Consider the following 18,377-nt stretch of genomic DNA (forward strand, 5'->3'; position numbering starts at 1 on the left):
ATTCCAAAGCAGAATTCCAAAGATGGTCCTGCATTATAGACCATTTTATAGGATAATTAAGCACTTGGGTCGATCCTGGTTTAGAGTGTTCTGTTGTACAGAAAATAAAACATGAATTACGTGAGGTTCCATTACCAACAGTAGCCATGTGTCAGTTTGGCTCAGTTGGTAGACACTCTTGTCTCCGAGTCAGAAGGTTACATGTTCAATTCCCACTCTGGGACATGCACACATTAGCTGGGCCAACGGTTTCAGTGCACCCCTGCATTATCAGAGGTGCCATCTTTTAGATGAAAAGTGAAGCCAAGTTCCTGGCTGCCTGTTCGGGTGCCTATTTGAAGAAGAGCAAGGGTGTTCTCCCAAGGTCCTGGCCAACATTCCTCCCTCAAGCAGCACCACCAAGATCAAAACCAAAAAATAAACTGCTTATTCTTTTCAACTGTTGTTTATGGGACTTTGCTCCTGCTGTTGGGGACGGTCTGGGAATTGGGGAGGGGTGGGAAGAGAGGGTCTCTGGATATTGGGGTGGAGAGAGGGTCTCTGGGTATTGGGGGGGGGGGGTCTCTGGGTATTGGGGAGGGGTGAGGGTCTCTGGGTATTAGGGGGATGAGGGTGTCTGGGTATTGGGGGGTGGGGGGGGTGAGGGTCTCTGGGTATTGGGGGGATGGGGATGAGAGTCTCCGGGTATTGGGGGGGGGGGGGTGAGGGTCTCTGGGTATTGGGGGGGGGGGGGGGGTGAGGGTCTCTGGGTATTGGAGAAAGTACAAATCAAGGTACTGAGCCAGGATGAACCTGTGTGTGTGTGTGTGTGTGTGTGTGTGCGTGCGTGCGTGCGTGCGTGCGTGCGTGTGTGTCAAAGTTACCTCCATGCCTTGACAGAATTGTTGCTCAGCACTGGCAACAAGTTCCACATGAAGTAAAACAAAACCAATAATAAATATATATTTGTAATCGTATCACTAATGTTTATACAGAAAAAATACTTGTCTTGTGTTACGAGGGTGGGGGTTGTGAGGAATTTTTATAACACGGGAGGGAGGTCCTCAGAAGCAAAAAAGGTTGCGAACTCCTGTATCACACCATTACGGCAATCCCAACATGCCATACCAGATAACTGGTTAAAAACACACCAGTGCATGTCCTGTCAGGAGTAGAATGGACTACTGTACATTCAAATATAAAAGAGTTGAAAAATGCAGGTTACAGCGTAATATTTTGATATCTAGCAATCATTGCACAAATTGCGTTAAGTTTACCTGACTTTTTCTTATCTGGTTTGTAGCCCCCTTCGTTTAACACATCTTCGAGATCTTTATCTGAAATGTCAGAGGTACCTGCACACAAAGAGGAAATGGTATCAGTGCTGCACACACTGGAGCACAACCTCTGTACCCCGGAGACCCTCAGGTATTTAAGTGAACGTGGCAGTCTGAGGTTTGAAATCCGCCAATGCTGCACAACACAACAGGAATTTGTGCTCAGTTACCTGTGGCAAATGGGATTAATCCCGTTTAACTGATCGGGTGTGAAGGTGCCTGTAGCTTACGTCACATCATCAGCACAAATGGGACCCAATCTACATTCTAGACATGTCCACAGTGTATTTTGCTGATTCCAAATCTTATTACAAACCTTCTGGCCAAAATGAAAATGTTGACATGCAAGACACAATCAGGGGCATACTCTACGCTTGTGCTCATTAAGGTAAGGGATAATGGTGTTGAAAAGACAGCCAGCTCCCACAAATAGGCCTTATTTACACTCTACAATCTCTCTCCAAGCGCACTAGCTGTCAACGTTTCTTTCCCATCAAGTTGGCTGACGGGTTAATGTGTTGGGTATGATAGCAGCAGTTGGTTGATTCCCAAATGCTCCAATGGAATCCTACCCAAAATGTGACATGATGCAATTTAGGATGACCTTGCTTGGAGCTGAACTGACAAAACATGTCAACATGAAAACAACCTTTGAAAAAATAAAAATGATGTGTCCTTTGCTGTACAGCCAGCTAATGACTCCCCAGATCAATGTTTGGCTAGAATAACTCAGCGATTTCACAGCATTCACATAGCCAGCTGGTGGCAGGGGACTGGTGGTTTATCTCACATGTCAACTTAAGGTGATTTAATTTGTCAATCCAGTCTGGAAAAAAAATGCAACATACAGCAGGTGCCCACGTAGGCAGGATTGTTTCACTAGTGATGCCTTTCTGTTGTGAAGCGATTTCTCCTCAGGAAATGCTTGAACTAATTTAATTTGAGATTCCTCACAGTCTTGACACAAAGGATGTCCCAGTGTGGATTTAAATCGAGTTCCCATGCATCTCCCAGCCCATTGCTTTTCTTGTAGTTTACTCTCCCTTTGCATTTATTTCTGAATTTGACATCTTATTTTAGGCTTCAGCTAGACCCAAATTTCAGGGCACAGGCGTCGAAACGATTCGGAGAGCTCTCTGATCTGATGTCTGACTGATGACGACAAGGGATACTGAGTGAGCCGTGGAAACTCCAGGGAATCTGTGCAGAATAAAATCAGCACAGGGCTCCGAGAATATCAGCGAACATTAAGATGTCCCTGGAGGCAGTTTCATTGAAAGAAACTGAATGATGATTTGATCCCCAGCCTTACCGCAAATGGATATTTCACTGAGAGCACACAAAGTATCATGACTCCAGCATTGAAATCACTTCGGTGTGCACAGAATTGTACTCAAGAATAATTCATTCAAGATCATTGCTAGCTTATGGATTTTACCTGGAAACCAGTTTGCAAGTCGAGTTGAGTGCTCTGGATATCAAACTTCTCAGCAGATATGAAGCAGTCACAAAAGATTTGTTATTTAATCATTCCTGCCCTCTAGTCTATCCCTTTTGTCCTCCCTACCTCTCCCTTTTGTCCTTTCCCTGCCCCTTTTTCCTTGTCTCTGCACTTGCTTAAAAGCTGTCCATCTCAACATCTTCCAGTTCTGATGAAAGGACATCGACCTGAAATGTTAGCCCCAATATTTATTGGGGTGGGGTGGTGGGGGGGGAAGAGCCCTCACACTGTGCAGTTTGAATGATACGTCATGCGTCTTCTCTTTCCAGCAGGCTCCCCGCCCGGATGCCAGCCCAATTGACAGGCTTGGCTCCCTGTCGGACGGGAACGTGCTGAAGGAGGTCACAACCTGGAGCAGGTAGGGAGCCTGCACCTGGGGTAGTGAGAGCGTGGGGTGGGTGGAGAGGTCCGATGCCAGGCAGGGAAGAAGGTAAGCTTGGTGGGCCATGTGGAAGCACTCCTACTCCTCTTGGCCCACAAGCACTGCCGTAAAGGCACTTACCCGTTCCTCGGGCAGTCCTCACCTGCCTTTAGCTGCCAGGTTTCCTGAGGCCCGGATGCCCGGCCGGCCAGGGTTAAAACTGGAAGATAGGTTAAAACTGCAACACGCAGCCCCATTATAATATTTAAATCACCAACCTGCCTCCTGAAAGTGGGTTGGTTGCCCGCTCCTTATCCCGTCTCCGTTAAAACCAGAAGTGAGCAGGTTGGAGGTGGGGTTTTTTTTTGGGGGGGGGGGTTTAAATTCCACCCGTTAACTCTGTTTCCCTCTGTATAGAGAGAGCGTGACCGGCTGAGTGTTTCCACCATTTTCTGTTCTTTCAACACATTTGGAGTTTGGATCATTTTGAAGGGGTGATCTTTACAAGCAAGGATTTTTTGAAGGAAGTCTACGTCGCTGAACTGGTTTCGAAATAACTTAGGTGACCTATCGGAGTATCTGATGTCACCGCTCTGCTGGTTTTCAAGGCACACTCCCGACATTGCTTCACTCGTAGACAATTTATTGAAAGATTTTCACAAATGTCAAAAATTGGGACCGTGCAAACCAGAGAAAAAAGGGGGGAAAAGAAATCATGTAGCAACAATTTGCCAAAGTTGATTACAGCTGAGAAAAGATTAATTAGTACTTACAGAAAGGAATCATCAGCCATGCACCAGCCCCAATAACATGTGCAAAACTCATCAACACGGAGAAGAAACGCTGTCAAAGATAGATTCTGGTGGAACCGTGCAGTCATGCAAGGTGGATTTTAAATAACTTTTTTTTTTAAATGGTACACAGATTAAGCAACATTTAAATTTGTTTTTACAAGCAGATTATTTGTAGAACCAGAAAGGAGAGTGCTGTTAACAGCCACACACTGCCTGGAGAGGCGAGACAGGATCTACAGAGATCAGAGGACATGGTGCTAAGTCAGAATGCAGTGAGCGACAGGGGAGGAGACTGCGGTTGGCTGCAGGCAAAGCTGGGTGGATCCAGAGAAGCCCAAGGACACTGGCTCTGGCCAGCCTCAGGAAGAACAACACACTTGAGCCAGAGTTAAGTTGAGCGTACAACTAGGAGATATGGTACTGCTTCGAGACGATAATAAAATATTCTGTTTGTGAAGCGCTCTTCTGGCATGTAGTGGCATTGCCTTCCATTTTTATCTTTAATCCTTCTAGGAACTATAAGGGATTAAAATGCACCACTGCTCTGGCACTCAAACAATGCACTTTGGTCTAAAACTGTGGTGATCTGCTTAACTAACTTATACAGGCGCACCCAAATGGTCAGGTGTAGGAGAGCACAGCTCAACAGAGATCGACAGCAATCATAAATGTTATCATTTTTGTGCAACATATCTGGCTTTCAAATTGTATCCGGGTACAACTCATTTCTATTCAGTAGATCTTTAGAGAACAGGCAATATGTCCAATTGTTTTGCTGATATTTAGCTGATGTATTGAATCTTAAAAGTTTCAGCCCATTGTCTACGGTTTAAATAAAGGGACAGGATAATTCAGCTCTTCGTCTTCCAATTTTCAATTTTTGATTTAAAAATAATTCCAATGGCCAAATCTTTGCAATGGCTGCCGCTGCTGGCTTATTTGCGTTAGTCAGTGCTGTGCTTTTTGTTCTGTTGGGTTTACCAATGAAACTTTCATTTTGGGAGCGTGCACGAGAAGGTGTCGTGATATTAAGGCTGCTAGTTTGCAATTTTCAAAAATGAAGGAATTACAAGATATTACATTTTCCAAAATTGCAGGTCATTTACGCAGCAATGTAATATCATTCTCAAAACTCACTGACTGCATATCCTCAAAGCAGTACATTAATCTGAGTGGAGCAATTCCTTTCTAGATTGGATGGTGGACGATTGGTTAGTAATAACTGCCAGTTGAGGTGGTTACCAGGTGCAGTCATGGTCTCCCTTGGCTGCCGTGGTGCTAGTGATTACTGGCTCGAGGCTGCCTGGGGGAAGATATCTTTGTAACTGAAAAGGGCTCAGTCTCGTGAGAAAGCCCTGCTAGCTGTCTCAAAACTCTGGCTCAGAGTACCAAATCAGGTCCTTTGGCCTGTGTTTGGTTTGACTTTGAAAAGACCTGGATCACCCAGCTCTAGTGACAGCCTCCTTACCCGTTTGTTTACCTCCTTTCGGTTTGGCATTTCCTTTGGATCCTGGAACAGAAGGGCGATCCGTTAGACAGACAGACACTCTCCAGCTAAGAACGACAAAACATAAAAAAGGGAAAAATCTTGTCCAGGATTCTCCGATGACTCCTTCACGATGGGTACACCTGTAAGCGTTCTCCTCTTTACAGCAGTAAGCACTGGCCATTCCTACGGCTGAATGCTCAAACATTCCCACCATCTGGTGGTACATGTGCAGGATTTGAAAGAAGACATTCTGCTCGCATCAGACTTCAACCATCAATTTCATCGTCAGCAGAATATTTTACATTGTTTATGCTGGACTTGAGTGAGAACTGTCATTCTGGTTTATAAACATCTAAAGACGCACCTTCCTATTGGCTTTCAGTGGGGTTTTCTTTAGAATTCAGTTAAATTGTTTCACATCCCATCTCTACATACCTTTTTGAATTTTATACGGAGTGACTGTCCAGATGCGAAAAGCTAACGCTGTTCTTGTAGATAAAAAAAAGGTTGATGGTTTCCATGTAAACGGAGATCTGATGCACAAACTTGAATTTTGTGGCTCATTCCTGGTTTGAATATATTTTTTTTTATAAACTTAAAAGCATCACAGGTAATTTTCTGTGACTAATGAAGCACCCAATGCCAAATTGACTTTGAACTCAAATAACAGCATGGTGGTAGATCTTTCTGCCTTCGTTCCTTACCTGAGTCATCTTTACCGCCTTTGCCACGGTTGTCATTCCTGTCATCAAGAGCATCAGACAGGTCAAAATCAAAGCCAAGGCCACCCGCGTCTAAAGGTGCAAAGGAAATCCATTCAAAAGAAATCCAATGGTAGGGGGGCGGGGGGAAAATAAGTGAGTTTGCAAAGCAGCAGAGTTTAATAAGTTCAGAGTACCAGGAGCTAAATTATAAAAACAGGACCTCAAGGGTTATAATCTATGGATTATTACCCGACCCATGTGCAAATTGGCGTGAGGATAAGCAGATTAGGGAGGTGAACACGTGGCTGAAGGAGTGGTGTGGGAAAGAGGGGTTCTATTTCAGGGGATGTTGACACCAGTACTGGGACTGGAAGGAACTGTACTGTTGGGACGGGCTCCATCTGAACCGGGCTGGGACCAGGGACCAAGGACGAATAGGGTGGTCACAAGGGCTTCAAACTAGCAAATGGGATCAGGTGGAAAAGGTAGTAAAATAATAATTCTAAAACAAATGAAAGGAATATGAGTAGAACAATAGTCAGACATTGTGCTTTAGGCACTACAGGTAAAGGGAAAACTAAAAGATGTAAGATAATTAAATCAGGAGAGAGAAATAAGAAACATGTGAGAAAAAAATGATTAGAGCAGAAGGACAGGTTAGGGTGTGTGTCCCAAATAAACATTCTTTATACTAACGCTCGGAGTATAAGGAACAATTTGCATGAATTGCAGGTGCAATATGGCTACAAGATGGTCAGGACTGGGAAGTGAATATACAATATACAGGAGAGGAAGAGGATAGCATGCTGGACATCTCAAGGAAACTAATATTGAATCAGGGATGGAGAATAATCAAAATTAATGTAAGCAAAATAACAGTAATGAAGAAAATAGTGGCACTGAAGAGTGACAAATCCCCAGGACCAGATGCTTTCCTTCCAGGGTTTTAACGGAAGTAGGTGAGAACATTGCAGATGCCCTAACTACAATCTTCAAAAGTTCTCTCAATTCTGGAACCGTTCCTTCAGATTAGAACATTGCATGTCACTCCACTATTTACGAAAGGTGAGAGATGGAAACCAGGGAATTATTGACCAGTTAGCCTGTTGTCAGGAAATCGCTAAAGTCTATAAGGATATGCCGACTGAACACCATGAAAATTTTCAGCTGATCAGAGAGAGGCAGCATGGATTTGTGAAAGGTAGGTCATGCTTGACGAATCCAATTGAATTTTTTGAAGAGGTGACTAAAGTAGTGGACAGGGGAATGTCTTTGGATGTTATTTATATGGACTTCCAGAAGGCATGTGATAAAGTCCCTCATAAGAGACTGTTAGCCAAAGTTGAAGATTGTGGAATTGAAGGCAAATGATTGACCTGGTTAGGAAACTGGCTGAGCGGCAGGAGATAGAGTCGGGATAATGGGCAGATACTCTAAATAGCAGGATGTGATTAGTGGTGTCCCTCAGGGAGTTGTATTGGGGCCTCAGCTATTCACCATATTTATTAACAACTTAGATGATGAGATCGAGAGCCACATATCCAAGTTTGCCGATGACACAAAGTTAGGTGGCATTGCAAGCAGTGTAGATGGAACATATAATTATAAAGAGTTCTCAATAGATTCTGTGAAAGGGCAAAACTGTGGCAAATTGGTTTCAATGTAGACAAGTGTGAGGTCATCCACTTTGGATCTAAAAAGGATAGATTAGAGTACTTTCTAAATGATGAAAAGCTAGAAACAGTGGAGGTTCAAAGAGACTTAGGGGTCCATGTACATAGATCATTAAAATGTCATGGACAGGTACAGAAAATAATCAAAAAGGCTAATGGAATGCTGGGCTTTATATCTAGTGGACTGGAATACAGGGGGGTAAAAGTTATGCTCACCTATACAAAGCCCTGGTTAGATCACACCTGGAGTCCTGTGTTCAGTTCTGGCCACCACACTTAGGAGGGATATATTAGCATTGAAGGGAGTGCAACCGAGATTTACCAGAATAATACCTGGATTCCAAGGGTTAAATTGCCAGTAGAGCTTACACAAACTAGGGCTGTAATAACTGGAATTTTGAAGTTTAAGTGGTGTTTTAATCAAAGTTTTCAAGATATTAAGAATAGGGTAGATAGAGAAAATCTATTGCCACTGGTTGGGAAATCTAGGACTAGGGGGCGTAGCCTAACAATTAGAGCCAGGCCTTTCAGGAGTGAAGTTAGGAAACACTTCTACACACAATGGGTGGTAGAAGTTTGGAAATGTCTTCCACAAATAACAGTTGATGCTAGATCGATTGCTAATTTTAAATCTGAGATTGATAGATTTTTGTTAACCAAGGCTATTAAGGATTATGGGCCAAAGGCGGGTCTATGGATTTAGGTCACAGATCAGCCATAATCTCATTGAATGGTGAAACAGGCTCGAAGGGCTAAATGGCCTACTCCTGTTCCTATGTTGCTAATTTATTTAGTCTTTTAGTACAACAGATTTTCTCAACACAGTCTAAATAATACTCTGTAGTTCCTTCATGCTATCAAAGGCTAATAGCTAGTTAAGCCAGTGTTCTGATAGTTATACATCCACAGAGGTGCAGTTCCTATTTTCAGTGGAAATTTAAAATGGATGAACTTTTGCAAACTTCCACCATTAAGAGCAACTTTGAGGTTGGAAGGTGGGGTATGGGCTGGGGGCGGTAGTCTAGAGCTGGGGATAACTGCCATAAGTCAGAAGATGCTGGGTTCAATTCCCACTCCCAAGACTTGAGCCCAGATTCTAGGCCCACACTTCATTGCAGTACTTAAGGCAGAGGGAGGCTGGAGGTGGAAGGTGGAAGTAGACAGTCTTTGCAAGGGACAGTGCATGAAGTTGAAAACTCAGCTCAAGGTCGAATAAGAGGCAAAGACTGCAAGCAATCTGGTTCAGCCTGAGACGGTGGACGAGGAGGAAGGTGGAATCAGTGGCAAGGGTACAGCATTTGTGATGGGAGCTATGGCATTGGTCTTCCTGCTGTATAAATGAAGGAAATTGCAGCTCATCCAAGACTGGATATTCAACAAGCAGCTCGATAACACAGCATCAGTGAAGGGGTTAAGAGAGGTGAGTTGTGGTGGGATGCATGAAACCCATGTAACAGGTATTGATTGTACAAACATCTCTCCAAGACCAATATAAAAGCAACTAATCTTAGGCTCCTCTGAAATGAGGATCCGCTGCTCTGTACCAAGGCTGCCATCATTCACTGCTTTACAATCTAAAGCTACAGTAATAAGGAAAGAGACTTACCCGTGTTTCCCTTCTTCGGAGGTTTTTTGGTGGTTTTGGGTGAATGTGTGGTTTTACGAGGAGTTGCAGTTGTTTTAAGCAAATCCCATAAGCTAAAATCATCTATAGAAACAAAGAGAATGGAGTTTGAACAGGATGATCCGCATCGATACTGAGACAGCAAGGAACCAAACACATAGCTTTGGTAAAATAAGCAGAGGTACCCAAGGAGAAATGAAATCGTGAGAATGATGAATAAAGGTGAATTTGATCCAGTGGAAACAGTGGACTGGGCCAGTCTGTTCGCTCTGTGTTTTGCTTCCTGTAGAATGGGTTTTCTTCAGCTTTATAAACGACAGTAGATGAGTAACTTGAGGTCAGCCGCAGTCTCCTTTTTATAGCTGACTTTAGTGGCTTACAGATGGATTTGAGTCCAATCTGCTGGAGTTAGTTCAAGTTAAGAGCCCTATTCTCACTTGTACTATTAACCTCTGTGATTTGAACCTGGCTTTGAGTTTGATGTGTGACCTGAAGCACCAACTCGTTGGGACTCTGTTTTGCATGTAACTTTCTGCATTGTGAAGTTGGTGTTGTTCTTTCCCCCAAGAAAATAATTAATAACAGGTTTACACCACTGGTGCCAGCTTTGGCTCAGTGTTTATACTCTCAGAGTGGGGCTTAAACCCATGACCTTCTAAGACTTGAGCACGTAATCTCTGCTGAAACCACAGTACTAAGGGAGTGCGGTGCTAAGGGAGTACTGTCCTTCGGTGAGATGTTGGGCCAAAAATTCCAATGGAAGGCTTCCCGTGGGGCGGATGCCTCCGACTGGAATTTTTTAATGATAATATCTGGTGGTCCCGGAGGAACATAGGATTGTGGTCCGAGGCCTAGCTGCACAATCCTGCATAGGGGACCACGTATTCCAGAAGCGTATGCGTATCCTGGGATCATGTGGGCCTGGACCACCAATCACAATGTAATATTCTCATTGATAGTAATGGGAGCTCCGAGCTCCGAGCTCTCATTACCATCAATGAGAATATCGCTAAAGTCAAATAAAACACAAACATAAATTAAAAAAAACACTTCACTTTTAAAAAATGTATAGAAATTGCATTAAATTAAATGTTCTTAAGGCAGCATAAATAAAACCGCCTATTTCCACCTCCGTAACATCGCCCGTCTCCGTCCTAGCCTCAGCTCATCTGCTGCTAAAACCCTCGTCCATGCCTTTGTTACCTCTAGACTTGATTACTCTAATGCACTGCTGGCTGGCCTCCCATACTCTACATTACGTAAACTTGAGGTCATCCAAAACTCGGCAGCTCATGTCTTAACTTGCACCAAGTCCCGCTTGCCCATCATCCCTGTGCTCACTGACATACATTGGGTTAAGCAACGCCTCGATTTTAAAATTCTCATCCTGGTTTACAAATCCCTCCATGGCCTTGCCTCTCTCCATCTCTAATCTCCTCCAACCGCCCTCCCCCCTCCCCGAGATATCTGCGTTCCTCAAATTCTGCCCTTTTGAGCATTCCTGGTTATAATCGCTAAACCATCGGTGGCCGTGCCCCTAAGCTCTGGAACTCCCTCCCTAAACCTCTCCACCTCTTTCCTCCTTTAAGATGCCCCTTAAAACCTACCTCTTTGACCAAGCTTTTGGACATCTGCTGTAATTTCTTATGTGGCTCGGTATCAAATTTATTTGTTTTGTCTTACAACACTCTGGTGAAGCGCCTTGGGACATTTTATTATGCCAAAGGCGCTATATAAATACAAGTTGTTGTTGTTTTAGAGAAAACATTTTATTTTAGAAATTTTTCAAAAAATGTTTTAACAGTGTTAAAAATAAACTTACCTTCAGAGACAGGGTTTTTAATATAAAAATATGTAATAACATTTTTTCTATATTAAAACTCTTGTGCTGGTAAACGTAGGCCTTAAGTTTGCTTTTACCAGGCGTAAGAGTTTGAAGGAAGTTCGCTGGGCAAGAGTTAGGCAAATAGCCCAAATCTCCACCCGTGAAGACCCTTCTCCCAGGGACGCGTTGGATCTGTTAAAATACATTTTGACCGATTGGAAGTCCCAGTTTTAGGCACGTGTGCATCACATGCCGAGAACCGGCACTTGCAGAGCCTCCGTGGGTGCGTGCGCACATTGAACACGCCAATAGAGACCGCGACTTTGGGCCCATTAAATCAAGGCCCCATCTACCATCCCAGGTGGACATAAAAAAATTCCATTACAACATTCGAAGAGGAGCAGGGGAGTTTATCCCTCAATTATCATTAAAACCGTTTAATAGGTTATTTATCATATTGCTCTTTGTGGGACTTGCTGTACGCAAATTGGCTGTCTCGTTTCTTCACGTAACAACATTGACTATGCTTAAAAAAGTGCCACATTGGCTATGAAGCACCTTGAGACGTCCTGAGGTTGTGAAAGGAGTCATTTAAAGGCAGGATCTCCATTTTCTCGGTGACAGAATTATTTAGAAGACAAAATAAAAGTTCTAAAATGTTTCAAAGAAAGAATGGAAAAGGATAAATTGATAAAAAAGTCAACATTTCACTGCTCTCGTCAGTAGTGACAAAAAATACTGAGGTTAAGATTTTTTAATAGCAGTAAAAGCACGGGTGGTGTTCATTTTAGAAATTTCTAGATGGTCTGCTCCAAGGACAGACTGCCTGGTCCAAAAGCAGACAGGTGCTAACTGTATCTACATTAGAACTTTACGATTGACACAGATAAATTAACAAGGTGCCAAGCTAGCGTGCACAGACAATGCAGTTCCCCTTCCCCCATCAGCTTAGCTCCTGAGCAGCAAGATTAATGGACAGGTACAAAGGAGACGCATAAATCATTTTTCTTCATGTCTAGTAGTATGCCGATTCTGCCAACAGATGTCACTGTAGAACCTTGAACGGTGCTTAACCGGTTCATTACCTAATCCACTTAATACAAGCTAAAGTTATTGTTTAATTGTTTTGAGTTCTCAAATATACTTCTTCTCTTCTTAGGCAGTCCCCCGGAGTCGAGGATGACTTGCTTCCACACTAATATGAGTTCTCAGGTGGCTGACGAGGCCAATGCGGGATCTACATTCTCTGTCACAGGTGGGTGCTTGGGATGTCATGCGCTCCTTCCGTTGTTTGTGCTCAAATATACACTGCTGTCAAGACGGCCTGCAACAGCAGTTTGTCTCTCACTGTCAACCCATTAATTTTACAATTGTTGCCACATTTCTCAGAAGCACATCCTGGCCACACCGATCAGTTATTATGGTATGAATTGTACTTTTAAAAACTTGTTCCAATTCGGCAGATACGAGGAGAAAACTGATGGGCAAAAACATTTTTAACCAGTACTTTGAGCAATTTGAATGCCCCGCTAATTATTCCTAAACCCGTAGAAACCTCTAGTGCTTCCAGATCCCAGGATGCCCCTCTTGTTGCTCCAAGGTCTTGGAACTTCCCATTACACACACACACCTATGAATAACCCTCCCCTCCATGCTCCAGATCCTATTAACCCTTGTCTCCCAGTACTAACAGACACATGCACCACCCCCCCCCCCCCCACCCCACGATCCCGGACCCCAGTACTCTCCTATTAGTGTTCCCAGTGGCTAGGACTACCCCTCCCACCCTCTCGAGCACACAAACCACAGTTATCCCCAGTACAGGTATACCTAGAAACACCCAACTCATAGTTCAGGCACACCTCAGGCTCCTCCTCCCTGTGCTCCAGACTGCACGGCCTATCCCAGACCTGCCACCAGAACTGATGGACTCCGCCCAATACTAACCCCCCCCCACCACACACACACAATACTGATCCCTCCCATATACGACAAGTACTCCGCTATACCTCATGGATCCTCAATGTTCCCAGATCATGGGATCCCCACCCCACATCGGCCTTGCTCCCAGACAATCAGAGATCCCACTCCCCAATGTTCCCAGATCCGCAGAGACCACGCACTACACCTGCTTGGATATATCAGCCTCCTCCCATCCAGTGTTCCAGACCCAGGAACTTTAGTCTGTCGCCTTCTGGAGCCAGGCACCCACGGAACAACAGATGGCAGAACCTCTTCCCAATTCTCCCAAATCCAGTGATCACTTTATTCCCGCTCCCAACCTACAGTGCTGCCATGGCTCATAGGCAACAACTGCCCCCATCCATCCAAACTATTGCTAGACCGTACATTCCACCCCACCAATGCTACAAAGCCCTTAGGTTTTCCCACTGTAATACCACCATTTTATAGAACCACACCGCTACCAAAGCCAAATATTTCCCCTAAGTATCGCTAAACTCCATAACTCCTGATCCCCACTGCTTTGATATAACACGCATCCAAGCTGATACAGGTTGCCTACCATTTTGTAGCGCATCCTACACTTCCAAACAGTGAAGAGACAACAATTAAATACATAAATAAATTCTAATATTAAAGCCCACTGATTTACAATTCACAATTACAGCAAGAAATGGAACTGGTCCATGTTCTCTCCTTTTTCCAGGCACATTCGGAAAAATCAACCCTTTAGAGTTGATCCAGCGTGACTAACTTACTGTCACCTACTGCTTTCTCTGGTGCTTTAGTAGTTGTGGTTATTCGGGAGACTCTGGTGGTAGTTTATTTCATTGAGGGGGAGTCAAAGTCAAATAAATCTGACAAATCTAAGTCTCCTAGAACAAAAGAAATGTAATTGTAGAATTAAACTAGAAAAACAACAGTGTGCATAGACTAAAAGAAATTCTCTCAAAAGAGTTGTCAATTAATGGAGTGACAAATGATTATGAGTAATGTCATCACACCCAAGACTGCTCCGACAAGTCAAGCACTGTAGGAATGCTCTGTGTGTTGCAAGTTGGCAGTAGATGGAATACTCTGTACCCACCACAACACTCCATCTAGGAATGGATGCTGGGGTTGGGGGGGTGGGAGAGAAAGTGGGGGGTGGGAGAGAAAGTATATGGTTTGGGAAAACCAGCAGAATCCATCCCACCATGTAGAAATATTTTCCAGTCGCAGAACACCAAGTCACAATAAAGTTATCCTTTCTTGTAGATGAAGCAGGAAGCAAGGATGTGGGGATGGAAGAGGGGACTCCGAAGGGGAATCCTGAAAAAGTATTTTCACATCATTTTAACATTTTAATTTTTAAAACAATAAGTGCTTACGACAAGTAATCCAAACTTACTGTATTGCACAAAGCAGATGTTCTGGCTGCCAAAGGTCACTTGGTGGTCAACTTTATACAAGGTGCAGTGAAGATTTTACACTGTGAATGTTAGCAGTGAACAACAGCTACTGAATACAGTAGGGCAAACTGAAACTACTTGTGGCAAGAGTGTGACATCTAATCGTGTCACTCAACACTGCAAAGCAGACACCTATACAGAAAGGATATTGTTCAATCGGAATTTTTTGTTAAAAAGGCCAATGTTTATAGGTGCTTGAGATTCACGCAGATATCACAAATTTAAAAAAAATCAACTTCCACCTGACTGATACAATCTGCTCATGACTTTGCCACTTGTGAATTATGGATTACATCACTCGTTTTATGTATTGCATGTTCAATAGTTTCTCCAGCGCACATCCTCCACATCATGTCAAATAAGACTTCTTCACTGCATGTTCAATTATACCTTTCATTCAGATACATAACTATGATTTGTAATGAGAGTCAAAAGTAGCAGCGGTATCGAAAGCGACAAGGTTGAAGGTAATTAACTGCAACACTTAGCTAGGCATTGGCTCAATCCATTCATCTGACAGTCATTACCTCAGAGTCCTACCCCCACCCCTCTCTCCCGAGCATTCCATTCCTCAGACTTTGGCCTCTTGTGTATGCGCCCATACCCCACTATTGACGGCCATGCTTTCAGCCACCTAGGCCATATCCTGAACTTCCTTCCTTAAACCCCCTCTGCCTCTGCACCTCTCTGCCCTCCTTTAACCTTCCCATTACAACCTGCCTCTTTGACCAAGCTTTTGATTACCCATCCTAATCTGTACTCTCTTTAGTTCAGCATCCATTTTCCTTAAACCTCCTTGAAATACCTTGGGACATTTTCCACATTAAATGGTGCTGTATAAATGTAAAATATTATTCCCGAGCAAGACTGACTGGATTCAAATGAAGAACTTGAGACTTTTTTTTTTAAACTGTACACTTCTAAAGATTACTCAAACAATTCTCAACCAGTGTTGCTGCAAATGTAAAGAAATCCAAATTGGAACATTTGCAAATTTTTTTTAAGATACTGGGATGACCCAACTCATTCGCCATCTAGCAATACTTTCTGGGAATGATGACATTGTTCAAAGCTGTGCTATAACTTTCCAGATACTTGTATCTCTTGTTTATGGTTACGTGAATGGTTCTATGGTACCAGTATGGAGCATCCATGATTTCATCATTCATGGAATGCACTGTACAAAGGAAAAACAATGGTATTTTTCTGTAATATTTGGTGGGCGGTGGGCGCAACGTGATAAGCTGGACAGTTCTGTAGCACATGTGGTCCAAAAGAGGAGAGAAAGTAACATAAAAGAGATGATCAGATCTCCCACATGGTTTGTGGTAGTTTGGAAGGACAGGAGCTCACTACCATGTCGCTGAAGAAATACCAGCAACGATGTCTCCGCAAGATCCTACAAATCCCCTGGGAGGACAGATGCACCAACATTAGCATCCTCGACCAGGCCAACATCCCCAGCATTGAAGCACTGACCACACTTGATCAGCTCCATTGGGCGGGCCATATTGTTCGCATGCCGGCACAAGACTCCCAAAGCAAGCGCTCTACTCGGAACTCCTTCACGGCAAACAAGCCAAAGGTGGGCAGCAGAAACGTTACAAGGACACCCTCAAAGCCTCCCTGATAAAGTGCAACATCCCCACTGACACCTGGGAGTCCCTGGCCAAAGCCCACCCTAAGTGTATCCGGGAGGGCGCTGAGCACCTTGAGTCTCATCGCCGAGAGCATGCAGAAATCAAGCGCAGGCAGCAGAAAGAGCGTGCGGCAAACCAGACTCCCCACCCACCCTTTCCCTCAACGACATCTGTCCCACCTGTGACAGGGACTGTGGTTCTCGTATTGGACTGTTCAGCCACCTAAGGACTCATTTTTAGAGTGGAAGCAAGTCTTCCTCGATTCCGATGGACTGCCTATGATGATGATGTTGATGACCATGTAACGCACAAAATACTGCTCGTCAGGGTAAGGTGCTGCGATGTGTATCTTGATGTGCCAGTTTAATGCTATAAGGTGTAGCTGCTAGGCCGACACAACGCCAATTAAAGACTGTTGTAATGTGCAGTCCTGCAGCTAACTGGCAGTCAGAAGAAACCAGCAGGACATGACTGGCTTTCTTTCCCTTTTAAAAAAGAATTGTGACAGATGTGTGACAGACATGTCAGAGAGTCAGAGTCATTACAGCACAGAAGGAGGCCATTCAGCCCATCGAATCCATGCCGGCTCTCTTTAGAACAATCCAGTCAGTCCCATTCCCCCGCTCTATCCCCATAGCCCTGCAAGTTTATTTCCCTCAACTGCTGATCCCTTTTGAAATCATTGTCTCCGCTTCCACCAGCCTCATAGGCAGCAAGTTCCAGATCATTACCACTCGCTGCGTAAAAAAGTTCTTCCTCACATCCCCCCTGTATCTTCTTGCCCAAAACCTTAAATCTGTGTCCCCTTGTACCATCAGCTAATGGGAACAGCTATTCTTCTCTGTCTACCTCATGTCTCAAAACATTATATATAGATTTATAAACTACAGTATAAAAACACACTGGGGTTGGAGGGGAGGGAATAGCAGGGCAAACGTTTAAAAAAATGATTGAAATGTGCTGGAGTGAATCAAAAAAAACGGCCCTCACTGGTGGGACCTGGGTTTGAATCTAGCTCAGAATATCGGGATCTTCTTTCTGCCAGCACCAAGGATCCTGCATAAGTGTGTTTGAGATGCAGACTGTTTCCAGTCATTGAGGGGTCAAGAACGAGATTAAATGCAAGAGATTTAGAGCAGAGGCAGGAGAAACATCTTCACACAGAGAGCGGGGAAGCTGTGGGTTAGTGGTTGAGGCAGAAACTGTGTCAACACGCAAGAAGAGAAAGACAGACTTGAATTTATATAGCGTCTTTCATGACCACCGGACGTCTCATAGCGCTTTACAGCCAATGAAGTACTTTTGGGGTGCAGTCACTGTTGTAATGTAGGAAATTGTAGATTGGAATCGTGGATGATGGAAAAGGAATGGAAGGAATATGGGAACGGGTTGGGTATATGTGATTAGAACGGTGTGGAAGGTAAATAACCACAAGGACTGGTTGGCCTGAATGTTCCTGTTTATATTTTCGATGTATTTGCATGTCTCAACCCAGTCCATAATGAGCAAGAGCCACAGTGCAAAACTGGCCAGACACGTTGGTACCAATCGTGCGTCATCCATGCTCAGTGAAGCCAAATGGTTTGGCTGGTGTGGGAAATAAAAAATATTCCGTTTGTGTACGTAAAGATGTTCCTCTGAGGTTAGGGAATAACCTATGCCGTGTTGGCAGAGAAAACAAGCTTTACTGCACAACTGCCCTTCGCTATAGTAGATCTGAGAGAGCTTTACATCGATACTGGGTGCAAAGTTCCACTCTCCAGTGCTGACAACTACCACCTTGGTGAGCAGAAAAATCCCATCCAAAATTTCTTTTGAAATTAAAGGGGGAAAAAAACCCAGAAACTATAAATGTTTATTCATCTTTGCCAACGATGCTCATGACTTTTGCTAACTCTATGATCCTACCAATATTAGTGAGCAAATTATTCTAATGTACAACTTCTTAAACAGTTATAACATCTCTTCAACTGCCACCACATGTAGATTGGCTCATGTTGACCTTAATATGGAGGGGATGGAGGAGGGGGAGGATAG

General features: G+C 43.9%; 1 protein-coding gene across 5 annotated transcripts in view; it reads right to left on the reverse strand.

Annotated features, from left to right (window-relative positions):
• The window catches only part of LOC139265657 (CD99 antigen-like protein 2), a 141,810-nt gene that overhangs the window by 9,514 nt on the left and 113,919 nt on the right, over positions 1–18,377 (reverse strand). For 3 of the 5 annotated variants that reach the window (XM_070882853.1, XM_070882852.1, XM_070882856.1), the window contains exons 4-7: positions 9,445–9,546; positions 6,166–6,255; positions 5,441–5,482; positions 1,257–1,334 (exon numbers count right to left, since the gene is read on the reverse strand). In XM_070882853.1, coding sequence (XP_070738954.1) covers positions 1,257–1,334; positions 5,441–5,482; positions 6,166–6,255; positions 9,445–9,546 — 312 coding nt within the window. The remainder of the gene's footprint in view (positions 1–1,256; positions 1,335–5,440; positions 5,483–6,165; positions 6,256–9,444; positions 9,547–18,377) is intronic. The other 2 variants (XM_070882854.1, XM_070882855.1) reach the window with 2 other exon arrangements.

Source organism: Pristiophorus japonicus, chromosome 6, assembly GCF_044704955.1.
Source record: "Pristiophorus japonicus isolate sPriJap1 chromosome 6, sPriJap1.hap1, whole genome shotgun sequence".
In the NCBI taxonomy this organism is placed as follows: domain Eukaryota; kingdom Metazoa; phylum Chordata; class Chondrichthyes; family Pristiophoridae; genus Pristiophorus; species Pristiophorus japonicus.